The sequence below is a fragment of the Macaca fascicularis genome, chromosome 7, assembly GCF_037993035.2.
Source record: "Macaca fascicularis isolate 582-1 chromosome 7, T2T-MFA8v1.1".
NCBI lineage: Eukaryota > Metazoa > Chordata > Mammalia > Primates > Cercopithecidae > Macaca > Macaca fascicularis.
In genome coordinates this window covers 54,311,340-54,328,338 of record NC_088381.1, presented here as the reverse complement: position 1 = coordinate 54,328,338, position 16,999 = coordinate 54,311,340, and the positions used below count along the sequence as shown (strand labels likewise).

Genomic DNA, 16,999 nt, shown 5'->3' with positions numbered 1-16,999 from the left:
ACACATGTATGCACACTATGACACACACATACATGCAGAGCTCCACGTTAACTCGGAGGCACATCGGCCCCATCCCTAGCTGCGCACACGCATAATCACAGGCATCCCTGTGCACACCCACAGATGCCACTCATAAGTACACACTCCCACAGTCACCCACACACAACCTCAGGCCACAGGCGGGCACAGTGGCTACTGGGCCCCTGTGCCAAGGTCTGGGGCCAAGCCTCCCCTCACCTCCCAGGCTTCCTGTTCTGATACAGAAGGCAAAACAGGCAGGAAAGCGACTGGGTTATGAGGTAGGAGGAGAACTGAGCCAGTTTGTGCCTGGGGTCTCAGGGGAGGGGTTCTGTGCCAGCTGGGAGACCAGCGAGGCACAGGCACTCACACACACACACACACACACACACCCTAAAACACCCAAGCAGGGCTGGACAAGGACACATGCTCACAGGCATATGCAGGGGAGCGTGGGCATACGTGTACACTCCTGTGAGCATGTGTCCTTGCTCTGTGGCACACACACACACACAGAGGCTCAGACACACATGGCACACTCCACAAGACAGCACTCTGCCTGCGGGGCCCTGGCCACTTGGGGAAGGAGTGCTCTGTCCAAAACAGCCTTTGCAGCCAGCGCAGCTCCTCTGGCCACAGGATGGCTCAAAATAGCAGGGCTGGAGTCCCTCCGTCCTGGCAGGCTCTCTGCAGGCTCTGTGGGCAGGTCCCAACTCAGAGAGGGTGTCTGTTGTAGCACCTCAAGCCTGGGCTGGCTTCTGGGGACCCACTGTCTGCTCAGAACCCCACATTTAGAATCCTGAAAACCCAGCTGGCAGACGGGCAGGTGGCACAGGCAGCCACGCGACATTTCTGCCAGCAGAACCGCTAACCAGAGCTGAAGCCCTGTCTGGAGACTGAGGGGAGCATGGCTTGGGCTGAGTTCTCAGCACTTGGGAGGTAGACATATGTGTCCCATCCTGTGAGGGGGAAACTGAGGCACAGAGATGGGAATTGGTATGGCCAGGACACCCAGGCCCAGCCTGGCCCCAGCCTCAGATACAGCTTCCTCCCCTTGAAGGCTCAGTTGTGTCTTCATTTTCAGTTCTTCGGCCAGTATACAATGATCCTTCCTCCCCAAGCAAGAAGCGGGTCTGTGTGCTGCCCTCCCAGCCTATGCAGGGCACCACCCTCATCACTACGGCCCTGAGAGGCTGAGCCCCCATCCTCACAGGCCCAAGCCCAGCCTCCAAGCCAGCCTTCGTCCTGCCTGCCCTCCAGGGAACCCATCCCCAACCCCAGCCCTGCAGCCTCCCTGACAAGCAGCTGCCAGCCTGTGCTTACACAGCTCCCATGATGGGGACCTCACTTTCATGCAGTCACTCTGTCTCGGGATGGCCATGCCCTACATATGGGTGAGAAGTACCTTTGGATGCTAAGCAATGCCACACAACTCTCCCACCCGTCTGTGTCTGACCCCTCAGCCTTGGCAGTCCTGTGGGGTGACTGGCTGCAAGTCTGCCTTTTTCCAGGACAATCAGCCCCGATCCTTGGACTCAAGACCAGTTTCCAGTGACCCCCACAACTTAGACTGCCTCCTCTGGACACCACCAAGTCGCTACAGACCCTCTAGAGTCTTCCGTAGTAGGATCCTCCTAGGTGTGAGGCAGCTTGGCGGGAAGGACCCTCTACAGGGCTCTGGGACTAAGAGTTGGCCTTGGTGTCAGTGGCCAGGCCTCTGCCCTCCCCACCCACTTCAGATTACCCTCAAGCCCCAAAGCCTGGGGTACTGTCCCACCACCACCCCCTGCCACCCTCCACTGACTCTACCAGGAGGGTCAGCCCCCCACCCCCACAGCAACTGAGAGGCTGGCAATGGGGGAGCAGCTCCCCTGCCTCCTACACCTGCCTCACCTTCTTCCTCTGCTCCTTCTGCCTCTCACGGAACTCCTCGAGACTCCGCAGCTCCTCACGCAGGGTCAGGGCCAGTTGGATGTGTGAGCTGCCCACATTCTCCATTTCTTGGGGGCAGAGCATGGATACTGGTCCCCAGTGTCAGATCTGATGGGCCTCAGCCACCCACAACTCGCCCCTGTCTGGGCCAGCCCAGCCCCAGCCCCAACACCTCATCTTCTGTCCCCCCAAACCCTCCACCAGCCCCAAAAGATCCCATTGCCCCAGGGTGGGGGACTTACGCTGCTTCAAGGAGTCAAAGGAGGCCCTCAGGGAGCTGCAAAACAGACGGGTCCAGGTCAGGAGGAGGAGAGCACAGCGGGAACCTGAAGTCCAGGCCGTCCCCGGCTGGGGCGGGGAGGGGGGTGGGGAGTACTTTTATTTTGGTGGGAAGACCCTGGGTCACTCTAGAACCAAGGGACCCTTTAGCCAGATGGTGACCATCCACTGGGGCCCCAAACTGATTTCTGGAAGGCAAAGCTCTCCGCAAATTAAAGCGATCAACCCCCTGCAATGTGGCAGAAGGAGGTACTGATGCCCCACCCCCCAACCATCTGTGCCCCTGGCTGCATTCTTAGAGAAGAGGGGATTGTCTTCAGGACCCTGCCTCCCTCCCCTGAACTCCTCTCCCACACTCACAGCCCTCTCTCCTCCTCTGCAAGTACCAAATGCCCCCAGGGTGAGGCTGCAGGGGAGGGGACAGTGTTCAGATGGGCTCTCAGTAGGTGGCCCAGGGAATGTTTGGAGGAGGTTGGATGGCCGTGGGAGAGGCCAGCAGGGTAGGGCGCAGGAGGTGAGAGGTGGGCACTGTCTGCCAGGGAGGGAGGGAGAGGAGGGCCCAGCACCACATATAGGAGGCAGGGAATGATGGGTGGGGGCTGCCAGAATGAACACATAAAGACAGGACAGCGAGTGCAATGTGAATCTCGGATGAACGAGCACTTTCTGAAGATAGTATGCTCCTTGTAGTATTTAAAACGCATTTTTATTTTTAAAGTATTTGTTGTTTATCTGAAATTCACATTCACCTGGGCATCCAGTATTTTATCTGACTCTCCCTTCAGCCTCTCTGTGGAGCAGCTCGGCTGCCCCCTGGCGGCTACATGACCTCATGACGCCCACCGGACAGCCCTGTGTGGCGCTGGCAGCACACCAGGCAGGCTTCTCAGGGGACTTCTCCTCTCAGTAGACACCTGGGGAAGCAGAGGCCAAGGAGGAACAGCAGCCTGGCAGGAGCGTGGGGATCCAGGTCTAGGGGAGATCTGTGGGGGCCAGGTCCCTCGCCCTAAACTCGTGGATCCCAAAGTGAGGTCCACAGACCAGCAGCATCAGCATCCGCGGAGCCTGTTAGAAATACAGATTCTCAGGCTCCTCCCCGACCTCCTGAGTCTGAGGCTTCCGATTGGGGCCCGGCCCCAAGCACTGCTGATGCCCATCCAGACGTCAGAACTGCTGGCCTGAGTGACGAGACCTCCTCGCAACTCTGCTGGCACAGGTGCCTTTATTTATCCCACTTCACAGATGAGAAGCCAAGGGTCACAGGAGTGAAGAAGCTGCACCCGTGGCCACCCTACAGTAAGAGGCAGAACCCACGGAGAGGATGGAGAGGGGTGGCTGTGTGGTGATCCCACCTTCCCTTGTGGGACTTAGGACTCTTCTCTGACTCCTCACCAGCAGTGACACCTCCAATCCCTCAGCTTCCTGTCAGTTCGCCTCTCAGCTCAGTCCCCTTCTTTCAGTTAGAGGCCTCCAGTCACAGCGTGGTCCCCCCACCCTCAACCCAGCCCTCACACACACCACCCTCCAGCCGCACCTCCTTCATGACCACAGCATGCCCAGCCCCTCCCAGAGCCCAGGGCCTGCACATCCACTGCCCAGCCCTCAGCTTTTGGGCCTCACATCTGACAGATACCTCAAATTCAGCATGTCCAAAACCGGACTCAGCACCTGTCCTGCAAACCTCTCCTCTCCCAGGGCTCCCCTCTCAGCAAAGACACTGCTGACCACCAGTTATACACACCAGAAGTCCAGGAGTCACCCCGGGCTCTGTCCTCTCCCTTCCTTGCCTCCACCTTCTATTTTATCTCCTAAATCTCATGCCTGTCCCCCGCGAGCTGCCACCACCGCTGCAGCCCCTGCCCTACCACCTCCACCTCCCACCTGTCAGCCCTGCTCTCTGCCCCTCCCCCCATTCCTTCCAGGTGCCAGGCTCCGTCTTGCCTCAGGGCCTTTGCATGTGCCCATCTCCATTACAGCATCTTTGCCTGGCATCCTCTCCTGTCCTTTCTGAGCACTGATGTCACTTTGGACTGACCCAGTGGATGTCTGTCACCCTGCTGAACCATGAGCCCTTGAGGACAGGGGCAATGCCTGGCTCTCCGGCTCTCCTCCTCATTGTCCCCAGGCTCATAATCTAGACTTTCTCAACCCCAAACCCACCTGTGGGCCACCCTGGTCCATGGTCTCAGTCTGCAGGGTGCTGTAAGGAATCGCAGGTTCTGGCAGCTGCTGGGCCTTTTCCCAGCCCCCACCTGAAAGCTGGGAGCCTGCCTGAATGCACAGCACTGCCAGGTGGACATTCGGCCTCTGTCCCACCCCTGGGACAGTCTTGACAGTGACGGTCTGTGCTCACCTTGAACTCCCATTTGCCCCTATGACCTGGCTAGGCCTTGGGGGCTGCATAGATGCTGGTGCTGCCTCTGTCTGGGGCACCTGGGCAGGCAGGCTCTGGTCCCTCCAGGCCCCCTCTTGCTGTCACCTGGGCTGCAGGCCTTCCTGCCCCAGGTATCCTGTCCCCATTGCTGGAACCATCAGGCCACCCTAATTCAGCTCACACAACAAGGCCCAGAACACTCCTCCCTTTCTTGGCCCCAGAAAAAATTTCAAGGAGGCAGCCTCAGCTCTGTGGATGAGAGGAGGGGCCCAGCTTTGCCCCAGAACTCCCAAAGTGAACAGCCTTGAGCTCTGATCTTGTGGAGGGTCTGGGGGCCGCATAAAGTCATTCTCTGCCCCATGAAATTCCCACTTCCTCCCCGCCATCTGTGCAGGGAAACTGTCAAGATCTCCCTGAGTGCCTCTACTGCATCTCCATCGCATGTCAAGGACAGGGTCCTGCACAGGCCTCTATCTCCTGCCATCTGTCACCAGCGCCTTCATGTGTAACTCATTCCATTGCCCTTTTTGACTCAGCTCTCAGGAAACTCAGTCTGAAATTCTGTGCTCATATACAGTCCAGATTTCCAGTGTGTTTCCTGCTCTGTCCCCACTGTGTCCCTGCTGCCTGCCCACCAGCTGAGAGGAGTAGCCCTCTCGCCTCCCTGTGCTGAGGCTGTGTCCACAGTGAGCCAGCATCAGGGGACATCTGACAGGAACAGGGCCTGGCTGTCTCCCGCCAATATCCTCAGCAATGTCGTCATTCTCTCTGAGTTCAGAGGAAGAGAGACCATGAAAAAAAAATTAAAAATCTCTCTGACAGGAAAACCACAGCATTTTTGGTTTGTGGCAAGTGGGGGTGAGGCAGGGACGTGAGGATTCAGACCTGCACCCCTTGGGGGCTGTGCCTGCTCACTGGTGACCACAGAAGGCTTACAGGAAGCTGGCCTTGCCTTGATTTTCCTTTGTTTCCCAAACCCCTGTCCTGTGCAACTTCCGGGGGCATGCAGCACCCCCAGCACCTTACCTGATGCAGGAGGAGCAATAGGGGAGTGGAGGTGACAGCTTTCTGAGGGAGGTGGCATTTCAGGCAGGCCTTGAGGGATGGGTGGGACCGGACAGGGGAGCAACAGGGCAACAGCAGGAGCAAAGGCCCAGAGGCTGGAGAGTCAGGCAAAGTCTCTGCAGGACTGGACATATGACGTCAGCAATATTGGTAAGCCCCCTGCAAATACTAACACTGTCTTTTTCTTTTAAGACGGAGTCTCACTCTGCAGCCCAGGTTGGAGTGCAGTGGTGCGACCTGGGCTCACTGCAACCTCCATCTTCTGGATTCAAGTGATTCTCCTGCTTCAGCCTCCCAAGTAGCTGGGGCTGCAGGCTCGCGTCAACATGCCCAACTAATTTTTACATTTTTGATAGAGATGGGGTTTCACCGTGTTGGCCAGGCTGGTCTCGAACTCCTGACCTCAGGTCGGCCTCCCAAATTGCTGGGATTATAGGCGTGAGGCATAGCGCCTGGCCCTAATGCTGTCTTTAAAATGCACCTTCACACTGGTGGGGATTGCTGGAGTTTGGGGACTGGGTCTTACTTGTCCATCCTCTATTACCACTGCCCCATGGATGTTTGCTGAGCTAACATGTGAAGGAGGTACATGTCAAAAATCACTTAAGATGTAACCTCCTGTTAATTTCAGTGGCCTGAGCCTCCAGGCCTGAGGGTGGCTCCTGGCTGGTTTGAAGTCAGGGGACTGTGCAGAAATGCAACACCCTCAGGCAGTGGGGCTGGGGAAGCTGGCCAGTTCCGCCCTCAGGGGTCACTAGGCTATTTATAGGGTCACTTAACCACCTGACTTTTGTCCTCGTTCTGCACCCTGTTCCTAGTCTTCCTATCCCCCAACCCCCTGCCTGTTCTCCAAGGGGCCGGGAATGAGCATCCCACAGACCTGGGGGACAGCTGTGGGCCTCAGGGAGGCCAGGAGCTTCCCCTACTCAGAGATGGGCCCTGGAGGGTGGGCCACCAGCCCCCATGCTGAAGAGCCAGGCCAACTTTCCTGAGGGCCAACACTCCCTAGCCCCAAGGAGTCCAAGATGAGGAAACAGGTCCACAGCCACTGTTCACCTGTTCACACTTCCCCACCAAAAGCCCTTCAGGTTGGCATGGGTAGGGGTAACCGGGTCTAAGCCAAGACTGACAGTGAGGCAAGGCAGGATATCTGGGAGGGCTTCCTGGAGGAGATGGGCCTGGAGGAGATGCATAAATGGACCCTAATGCAAAGGACTAGGAAGGAGAAGGAAGTCACCCTCAGTGTGCTGGACTCTGGCTAAGGAATGGCAAAGCCCTCTTATTTTATTTTATTTTATTTTATTTTATTTTATTTTATTTTATTTTAAATTAGTGAATCCTCCTGACCCATCCAGGGCATGACACATAGTAGGTCCTCAATTAAATGGTGTCTAAATGGATGGAAGATGGATGCTTGGCCTACACTGTAAGGAACAGCTGCATGGCCTCACCAACACTACTTCATGCCACATGGGTCAACAGCAACGCTATGGACAGCCCCACTGTGTGCAGTGAACCCCTGTGGCTTGGCACTCTCTGCTTGTCCTTGTGACTGCCCAGAACACCTCTCCAAGTGACCATCCCCTTCCACAGGTACAGACCCTGGCCTCAGACAGGGAGCATCATCCAGGGCCACACAAGGGTAAGTCAGGGCAGACCCTGTCCCACCTGGCCTTGAATAACCACGGCGCAATCAGGGCCGCCTCCACCTGGCCCCTTCCTAGTTCTACAAATGGAGCAAGATGTTGTGTACCTCCCCCTTCCCGTGACCCACCCTGCCCCCCGCCCCCATTGTATTTTCTTTGTGAATAGCTTCTCCTTCCCTGCTGTAAATCCCCTGTGACTCACAATCCCCTGAGCCTGCATCACACAGACTCACTCCAGCCTGGCTCCCATCGTGCTTTGCCGGGGCCACCCTCTCCACCTCTCCTGAGTCTCTGAGTTCTCCCCATGAGGTACTCTCTCTTTCTGGAAAAGTTATCTTCCAGTTGGCCTGGAGGCCGGGAGGCCGGGAGGCCAGGAGGCCAGGAGGGGCTCCCTTGGTTGTGCTGCCAGGCCCCCACAGCTGCTCCCCACCTGACTGAGAGCTCTGGGCACTGCTTCCCGCAGAAGGCATACATCCATTCGCTCCTCACCATGTTCTGAGCCCTCCTCTGTGCCCAGTCTGCACCCGGCCCTCAGCCCTTCCCTTGCGAGGCCCTCAGGCCATGTTCGTGTTGATCTGTACAGCGGCTCACTGGAGTGGGAGATGAGAAACAAACTCGGAGAAGCTAGGCGACTTGCCCTCAGTCCCACAGCTCACATCGGCCGAGCTGGGACCAGAGCTCTAAGGACTCCCTGGAGCCCTCCGTCCTCCCAGGGCTGTGTGCACACTTTCTGGCCTCACACATGGCTCATGCCACATCTAAGCCTTCCTGTGATCTCTGGCTCCTGGTTGGAAGCAGGAGCCGCCAGGGTGCCTGGTGTCTTTGGGGGACCTTCAGAGTATGGCACATTCAGTTCCTGTTTCGGGGGAGCAGGCAGGAGGGGAAGGGGTTCCACAACAGCTGCAAGGTCAGGTCTCAGGGCCCCTCGGCAGGAGGACTCTGCAGAGACCTTTCAAGAACTTGGAGGCCGGTGGTCTGTCTTCCCCTGGACCTGGCTCTGTCCTCACCCAGGGGGACAGTCGGGGCCTTCCCCAGAGCAGCCCCTCCACTCCACTGTTAGGGTGGTTCTGTCCTGAACTCAGCCTGATCTCCTCACCCCTCCTCCCACCCCAGCGGTCTTCGTGCAGAGCCCTGCGGGGCTGGAGACCCCTGCTTCATCAGAGCCACTCCCCTGATGGCCTGCCCTCTAACCAGGCCTCAGCTAAGCCCCTGAGCCCACTTCTTCCTTTGAGGAGGGCTGCGTTACTATCCCATCACTGATGAGGAAATGGAGCCACAGAGTGTGTCAGCAGCCAGCCCATGGTCAGACAGCTGGGGGATGAGGAGCTGGCACCGGAACCCAGGTGTGTCCCCTCCTGGACCCCTGTCTCTGGCTACATCTCCATCTTTGAAGCCCATGCTGAGCCAGTGCTGCAGGGGGCTTGGGCCACCAGTGGAGAGGCCTGTCACTTGCCCCTCAGGACTTCAGTGGAGGCCACCCAGGCTGGTGCAGGCTGTACTGCAAATGACTGAGGATGGATGGCCTCCTGTCTCCCCCGCCCAGACCCTTTCCAGCACTCAGACTCTCGGGCTTCCTCCCGCACAGAACCTGGCCTCACCCTGAATGCCCGATAACCAGGCACCAAGGAGGAGTCCCGACGCCTCATGAGCAATCCAGACCTACCCTGGTTCTGCCCAGCCTCCCCCATGCCAGGGAGCCCTAAACCTCATTTAAAGGCCCAGAAACTGCCAGCAGAGGAGAGGAGTGAGCCCAAGGGCCTGGGAGCTCTTACTTGATCTCCGTCTGGCCTCCTGCCTTCCGTGCTATCTGCACCAGTTCCTTCCCGTACCGCTCCTCCGCCTGGGCCCTGCAAAAAAAAAAAAAGGGCATTTGAAAGATCATCAGTGACTTGCCCCCTTTGGGGGAGGCCCAGGTTTAAGGGAACACAGGAGAGTTTTTTTAAAGCGGGACATGTTCTGACATGGCTTGGCTGGGATGGGGGCCTCGGCCACTACCCCAGGAGCTGAGTGGAAGGCACCTGTCTCCTGCCCTGTGCTCCCTGTGGCCTGCCCAGCAGCTCACCTCTGCCTCAGTAGCTCCTCCATGTCTTTGCACATCTTCCTGCCATCCAGAAGCCGCTGCAGCAGCACCTCGTAGCCCGTGTGGGCTGTGAAGTCCCTGCACTGTGACACAGGACAGAAGGACACATGAGGGCCACGGCCAGGCAACACCAAGCACAGCCCTGTGGGGACCCTCCCACCATCTCCAGGAACAGCCTCTCTCCTGCCTCTCTCTCCCCTGCTCAGGGCAAGCTCTTGGGACTCCAGACCGGGCTTTACACAGGCACCCAGGAGGTCCCCTCGCATCTGCGGAGGTGATAGGTACATAAGTGAACCCCACCCAGCTGACAGGGCTGGAGGTGCCGGGCCCGGCATCAGAGCTCACAGGACAAGACACACATCAGCATGAGATAGCAGATGGGAAGGGCCACCCTTAAGTCCCCCTGATGACAGTCAGCCCTGAAATTCACTCACTCACGGTGCCACCCTTCCAATATCCCTATCTCAGCTAAGTGGGGAAACCGAGGTGCAGGTGGATGACACATGATCGCATCCAGAGTGGCCCAGCTACAAAGTGGCTGGCCTGGCCTTGAACCCCAGGGTGTCTGACTGGAGTCCCTGCCCTTTGCCTCAGCACTGTGCAGTCTCCATGACCATCACAGCAATTGCAGTTTCTTGGGCACCAGCCGTGTGCCAGATGCCACTCTGGGCTCTCTGTGGGCTCAGGAAACACCCCTCATGCAGATCCAGGGAGATGGTCATGGAGGATTACTTCAGTCAAGGCCAGAGCACACGCAAACACACCCTACATCCACCTCTGGACTGGGGTGGGGTGGGGAGCCTCAGAGAACTCTCCAGGGACAGCTACCCTCTGCTGCCTGGCACTTGCCCAGCTTGCCCTGGCTGTCGTTCTGGCCAACCCAATTCTCCTTTCTCCCTGTGCAGTGGGTTCCAGGTGTGTGTCTGAGCTGCTGGTGTGGGAAGCTGGTGTGAGGAGTTGGGGGAGGGAGGCAGTCTTTAAGGACTATGAAGGAACAGAGGTCTCCCAGGACACTCCCAGGCCTGGGGAATGGGTCCCAGGGCCAGGCTCCCCGCCACAACCCCCTAAGCTCTCCCGGGCGCTGCGTGTGGGCTTACTCCAGGGCAGCTTGAGGTGCAGGGGAGACAGGATTTTTGTCACCAACTGAACCAAGGCAGGCCTGACATTCTGCACCTAGTCTGTCTTCCTTTCTATCCCTGAGGACCCCTAAAGCCTCAGAGACTGGAGCAAGAAGTCGCAGCTCCCCTGACCACACACATTACAGTCTCCAAGGTCACACACACTCCAGGGTCGCACACACTTAACATGACTCAGGTAAAGCCTGGTGCTCCTTCCCCTGACCCATGTCTCCCCTCAAACGCCACCTTAGGGGTGTGAGGGGAGCAGGGATGGAGTCAAAATCAAGGAGAGCTCTCTGCAGGAAGAGGCATTTGAGTCAGGTGCTGGAAGGAGAAGGTATTCTCCAAGGTCTAAGGAGAATCAGAAGTAGCAGGGAGGGGTAGCAATGGCATAAATTGCCCCAACAGCACCCCCGCTTCCCACCAACTGCAGTCCACCATCAGCAAGCTCAGAAGGGTGGACTCTCCTGGCCTATAGGACACTTAGGACCCCAAGCTCCTACCCCCTCCATAAACATCCCTAGAAATTCCCGAGGAGGGCCTGGCCCAGGCTCAGCTCTCCCACAGAGCAACAAGCAGGGTGTCTAGCCTGTAAGGCCAGAAGCTGTGCCCCCAGCCTCAGAGGCAGGCCTCCACCCCCATGTCCAGGTTGGTGTCACTGGGCTAGCCTGGGCCATGTCCAGGTTGGTGTCACTGGGCTAGCCTGGGCCAGGCTTCCATTTCTGTGGTTTACGGTGGGCAGCTGCTTGCAGCCCGTAGCCCTCCCCTTCCCATCCCTGAGCTTCTGCCCTCGCTTCAGACCCTCAGGTCAGAGCCCCCGGCGGCTGGGAAGAAAAACAAATCTGGGGCTTCAGCCTCCTGCCCCTGCCTGGAGGGATACCAGCATTCAGGTCAGAATGCCACAGATCCCCCCACCCCAGAACCGGGAGCCACCTTGTGCGGCTCCCCTTACTCCTCAGGAAACGGAGGCCAGAGAGGGAAATGGCTTGCTTGAGGCTGCAGAGTCAGGACGAGAATCTGGACTCTCAGGGGACCTGTCATTTATTCCTGATACCTCTGGAGTGGCCGCCTGGAGCCCAGCCCACACCCAGCCCTCACGCCAAGGGAACCCTTCTTTTGTCCTTATGGAGGCCCCCAGAGTGGAAAGAGAAGCAAGTTGAACCTACGTTGGCCATTCAGGAGGAGTCAGAAAGCAGCGAGAGGCCCTGCAGGCTGCGACCGCGGTGCTCAAGCCCCCAGAGGCTGCAGGCTCCAGGATCCCGCCCAGTCCCCCGCTCAGAGCTTTGGGCTGCTGGCAGGGGCTGTGGCTGAGTGAGCTACTGTCACAAGGACTGGGCGGTTCCGAGGAAGTGCCTGACTCTCCAGGGGCTGCTCACGATGGCTCCCAGCCCTGCACCCCTTCCCCCAGCCCACGTCCTCCTCCTTCACCCCCACCCCTGCCACCTCCTCAAGGGCATGGGTCTGACTCAGTGCTCTGAGCTGGGAGAGTCAGGCTCAGGATGTGTTTAGGAAATGAATGAACCCACCATCCTACAACTTAATCAGTCGTGTGGGTCTGCCACCCAAGGCCCAGCATCAGCATCACCCCCAGGGGCCCTACCCTAGTTGTCCCCCACTCTTACCTCCCTCTCCCCTCCTCCTGTCCGACCTCCATCATCTGAATGCTGCCTGTGGCCCTGCCCTTTGTGAAATCTCTATTTATCAAGTCCACCTGGCACACACTGCACCCAGGGTATCACAGGGTATCATAGCGTTATCTTCTGACCATAACACACATCCTGGGAGGCAAAGATGGGGACAGGAGGCCCAAGCAGGGAAAGAGACTGCCCAAAGCCACACAATGGGCAAAGGGCAGAGTTTGGGATCTGAACCCAGGTCAACCTGTCCCCAAAACCATATACCTACATCAGCCATTTAATAGACAGCCCAGGAACCATTTTCTATTTTGGAACGTCCAAACATGATTCGAAAAAATAACTCTTGAAAATGATTACTCAAATTATCTCCACCTCAAATCAAAGCTGTATTTTGGGCTATAATTTGGTTACTGTGGATTCACAGAGGGTAGCCTGGTGCCCAGGCTGGGTCAGAGGAGTGCAGCCCTGGAGAACCAGTGAACAGCCAGTGGTCACGGCCCAGCCATGTGGCACCCAGGACAACCTGTCCTGGACTAGGGGTGCCAGGTGGGGAGCGGGCACAGTCCCTTCCTCTGGGAGGCTCACTTGAGCCAGATGTGGGACCCAGCCCTCGCCATCCATGGTGTGTGGCCATCGGCTCCAGGCTGCATCCCAGAACTCCAGGAGGAGGCTCTTGGGAGGAAACATATTCCTGCCTCTGCCTTGAGGCAGTGCGGCCAAGGCCTGGGTGGCCTGTTCTGTCCAGAGATAGCCCACTGGCTTCATTCTCTGGTGGGTGTTGGTGTGAGCCATGGCCCAGGCCTGTGAGCTGACCAGGGCCCTCCACACCCCCACCGGTTGAGTGGAGAAGCACCCTCTGTACCTACCACCACTTCCCCCTTTTCATGCCCATAACACTCTTGGTGGCTGCAGGGGCGAGACCACAGACATCAGGGCCTGAAGCAAGCCACTTTACTTCTCAGGACCTAGTTTCCTCATTGTGGAAGTGGGGGCAGGAGGCTAACCCCTTTTCAGGCCCTGACAGCCCACCCCTCTAGGGCACAGTCCTGTTAGTATGGACCACAGTTCAGAGAGGGTCCTAGGGCCTGTCTGAGAGGCTGGGAAGGGTCTGACCGACTAGATGTGGGTTCACACCTCCCGTGACCCTGGCCCTTCTCAGCCTGTTTCCTTCCCTGTGAAAATGGGCCTAATAGTTCTCACCACAGAGAGGTGTCCTGAGAAGCAAGTGAAATGGTGTGCATAGGTGAGAACAGTGGACTCAAGATCAGGGCTCACCACAAGGCGGATACTGGGCTAGGGATGATGACTGCCATTTTATGGATGAGGAAAGGGTAACCCAGAGAGGTTACCCAGTCTGCCCAGGGACCTGCAGGATGCAGCCAGGATATAACCCAGATATCCCAAGCCACGATCTTGGCTGTTAACTTCCCATTACTTCGCCTCTCTGCAAGGCCCCACACTCAGGGCCTGTCACCCAGTGGCAGTTCAGCGAGCAGCAGCTCCCCGAGCCCTACCCGCCTGTCCGCCACCTCCCCCACCAGAAACACCTTCCCTCAGCAGGGGCCAGGCTGGAAGAAGTGAGTCACCTCCTCACCTCCCCTCTCGCCTTAGGCACCTTCCTCCACCAGAGGGTCCATTTAAAGCAGAGCAAAGCCTTTTTCAAACGCTCGCTTGCCTGGCACTCCAGAATACACCATCTATCAGAGGACAGCTAAGCCTCCAACCTTGGAGGGGGACGCCTGGGTTTTGGTCCCAGTTCCCATCTGCTATGTCCAAGAATTGGCACCGAAATCTTCCCTGGGAACCAAGTGGGGGCTGTGGAAGGTAGCCAGGAAGAGCTGCCTGGTAATTCTGTCCATGAGAACAGCCTGACAGGGAGAGAGGGACCCTAAGGAGCAGCTGAGTGGAGCAGACTCTTGGGTGCAGTGGGAGGGGCTGGAAGTGGAAGGCTGTAGGGAACGGAGTGGTTAGGGACTGTAGCGGGGCAGGGTCACCAAAAAACCTGCCCAGGTGCCAGGGAGAGAAAGGGCTGACCTGTGTGCATTCGCTGTCACCAGTTACAAGAATACCAGGGCAATGAGACGTTTCTCCCCTTTACAGTCATGGCCCCGTGCCCCACCCCACCCATGGAGACCCCAGAGGCAGCTGGCAGTGCAGTGTGGGTACCCCGTGGCAAGGGAGGAAACCGACCCTGTTCTCTTTTCCCCATCAGAGGCTTCCAATAAAAGTCGGGGGACTGGGGAGCTTTACATTGAATGACAGAGTGAAATTGTGACACTAGGTTGGACTGGATTGGGTTACACCTGAAGATGACTAGGAAAGCTCCAGCATGGGCCCACAGGTGGGGAGGCAAGACCTAGCAGCGGATTTGGAAGGTAGAGGAAAGAAAAATGTTTCTGCTTGCACCCTACCAAGTTCAAAAACCATCTGGTAAAAGGCTTCCTATTCTTGCTGAAAATCTTTCTAATGGCTGACACGCTCTTGGGTTGATAGGTCCTTCCTTTTTAAAAAAACCTTTTAAAAAGATTATCTTTTATTGGTGGGTGAAGAAACAGAACAGGGAGTGTAGATTCCCTGCCTGTCCTGTCATCTCAGACGCCTCGGGAGTCAGGCCCAGCTGTTTTGGATGGCAGTTGTGGAGCCGCATGGTGCTGGGGTGCTCTCCTCCCTCATACCAGCAGTGACTTCTGCAGCCGGTGTGGCTGACACTGTGGGTTTGCTAGCACCTATTTCCTGTTGCTTGTCTTCTGTGGACTGAGAACCTGGGGTAGGAAGGGCTGAGCTCCATGGAGGCAGAGGGGGTCTTTCAGGTTCCCCACTGGATCCTGGCACCTGGTGCCTACACACCACACTGCTCACAGACACACTGAGTGACAGGCTGGAGAAGCGCCTCGGTGAGGCCCTCAAGAGGACAAGGCCTTATGACTGCTGCTTCCTGAGATGCCCCATGGAGGGGACCAGATCATTTGCTTGCAGATTCAGTGACCCATTACCCAGCACCTTTAAGGAAGCCAGACATACTGGTCTCCTCTACTTCTTACAACAGTCCTCTGAGGCAGGAATTATCATCCCCATTGTATAGATATGGAAACTGAGGCATGCTAAGTCAATGAGTAGCAACCAGACTCATTCCACTGCTCTACAGTTAATACCCCACAATGGGACTCCTCTCTACCATTACTGGTTGGCAAATTGAGGCAGGCAAAGAACCACTCAGGTACAATATGGATGGATGGATGGATGGATGGATGGATGGATGGATGGATGGATGGGTAGATGGGTCGGTGGATGGGTGGATGGGTAGATGGGTAGGTGGGTGGATGGATGGATGGATGGGTGGATAGGTGGGTGGGTGGATGGGTGGACTGGTGGACGGGTGGACAAATGGAGGGATGGGTGAATGGGTGGATGGGTGGATGGGTAGATGGGTGGGTGGATGGGTGAATGGGTGGATGGGTGGATGGGTAGATGGGTGGGTGGATGAGTGGATGGGTGGATGAGTGGATGGGTAAATGAGTGGGTGGATGGATGGATGGACGGGTGGATGGATGGATGGGTGGATGGGTGGATGGATGGATGGGTGGATGGGTGAATGGGTGGGTGGGTGGATGGATGGGTGGGTGGATGGGTGAATGGGTGGGTGGGTGGATGGATGGATGGATGGATGGCCAGAGCCCTCAGTAAACAAGGCAGTTGCTTACCCAGAGTATTTGGGAGGAGGTGATAGGGAGGGAAGGAGGGTTCCAAGCCAAAGCTGTGAGGGAACTGCTGAGGTTCCAGTCTCACCTGGAGATCTCTGTGAGGGCATCAGGAGCAGAGGGAGCACTAGTGACTGGCATTTCCCAGCCCAGGCCAGGACTCATGGGGGCAGAGACAGGGAGGCCAACTCCTGGTCAATGCAAGGAAAGGCTTCCCAGGAGCCCGAGTGGCTGCAGGTATGGAAAGAGGGCGGGGTGCTTTGACAGGTGGAGAGCGCCCATCACTACAGTCTGTAAGCAGGTCTGGTTCCACAGAGAGGACTCAAGCCTCAGATGTGAAACTAGAGACTTGCTGTTTAGGGGTTCCCTGACCCAAGTGCTGCTGGGATCCATGGATAAGCAAATAAATATGGGACAAGGATGACTTACAGCTGTCTGAGATGGCCCAGGGTAAGTGTTGAACAGAGAGGGCCAAGAAGGCAAAGACAGACAGTTTTTAGAGAACAAATGTGCATTAATGTTGTCAGATGAGTAACTCTGTGTTCACCTGGGCTGACAGGACCTTGAGATTAGAAATGAGTTTCCAGAGTTCCACGGTTCTCCTCCGAGTCCCAGTCTGATGGCCTCTACTGGGCCTTACAGAGACCCTCACCTGAGCAGCCCAGCTGGCCGGGCCCCGAAGATGCCTGGGCTGGGCTCCATTGTGCTGGGAGGCCCACAGGCCCATGGCTGACAGGGGCCCCATCAGAGCCCTGTGAGCTTCCAGGGACTCCCAGGGGTCCCACTAAGGGGACAATACAGGCACTGGACAAGGACACACTGCGCATGAGTGTGGCACCTGCCCTCAGCAATACTGATCACGAGGCAGCTGTCTGTCATGAAGATGAGGAAGGTGACGACAAGAGAGATGACTCTCTCTAATGTTATGGGCGTCTGGCTTTTGACCAAGGTCTGTCTGGCTTGAAAGCTTTGTTCTTTTAAATAGGCCTTTTCAATGACGAGGCAGGAAAGTGCCCCACTACCTCAGTTCCCCTGCCTCCTTCCCTCCTGCACTCTCATGGGGCCAGCCCAATTCCCACTTCTTTCTCCTGTGTCATGAAACCAAAACATGCAGAAAAGTGAGAGAGGGCTGGACATGATGGCTCATACCTG

At 57.1% G+C, this 16,999-nt stretch overlaps 1 protein-coding gene across 6 annotated transcripts in view; it reads right to left on the bottom strand.

The window, feature by feature from the left end:
* The window catches only part of PSTPIP1 (proline-serine-threonine phosphatase interacting protein 1), a 42,208-nt gene that overhangs the window by 9,868 nt on the left and 15,341 nt on the right, over positions 1-16,999 (bottom strand). For 3 of the 6 annotated variants that reach the window (XM_005560165.4, XM_005560166.4, XM_073996477.1), the window contains exons 2-5: positions 9,377-9,477; positions 9,087-9,161; positions 2,193-2,227; positions 1,912-2,018 (exon numbers count right to left, since the gene is read on the bottom strand). In XM_005560165.4, the coding sequence (XP_005560222.2) occupies positions 1,912-2,018; positions 2,193-2,227; positions 9,087-9,161; positions 9,377-9,477 (318 nt within the window). Of the gene's footprint in view, positions 1-1,911; positions 2,019-2,192; positions 2,228-5,160; positions 5,764-9,086; positions 9,162-9,376; positions 9,478-11,678; positions 11,846-16,999 lie in introns of those variants that run through there. The other 3 variants (XM_045395849.2, XM_065548236.1, XM_073996478.1) reach the window with 3 other exon arrangements.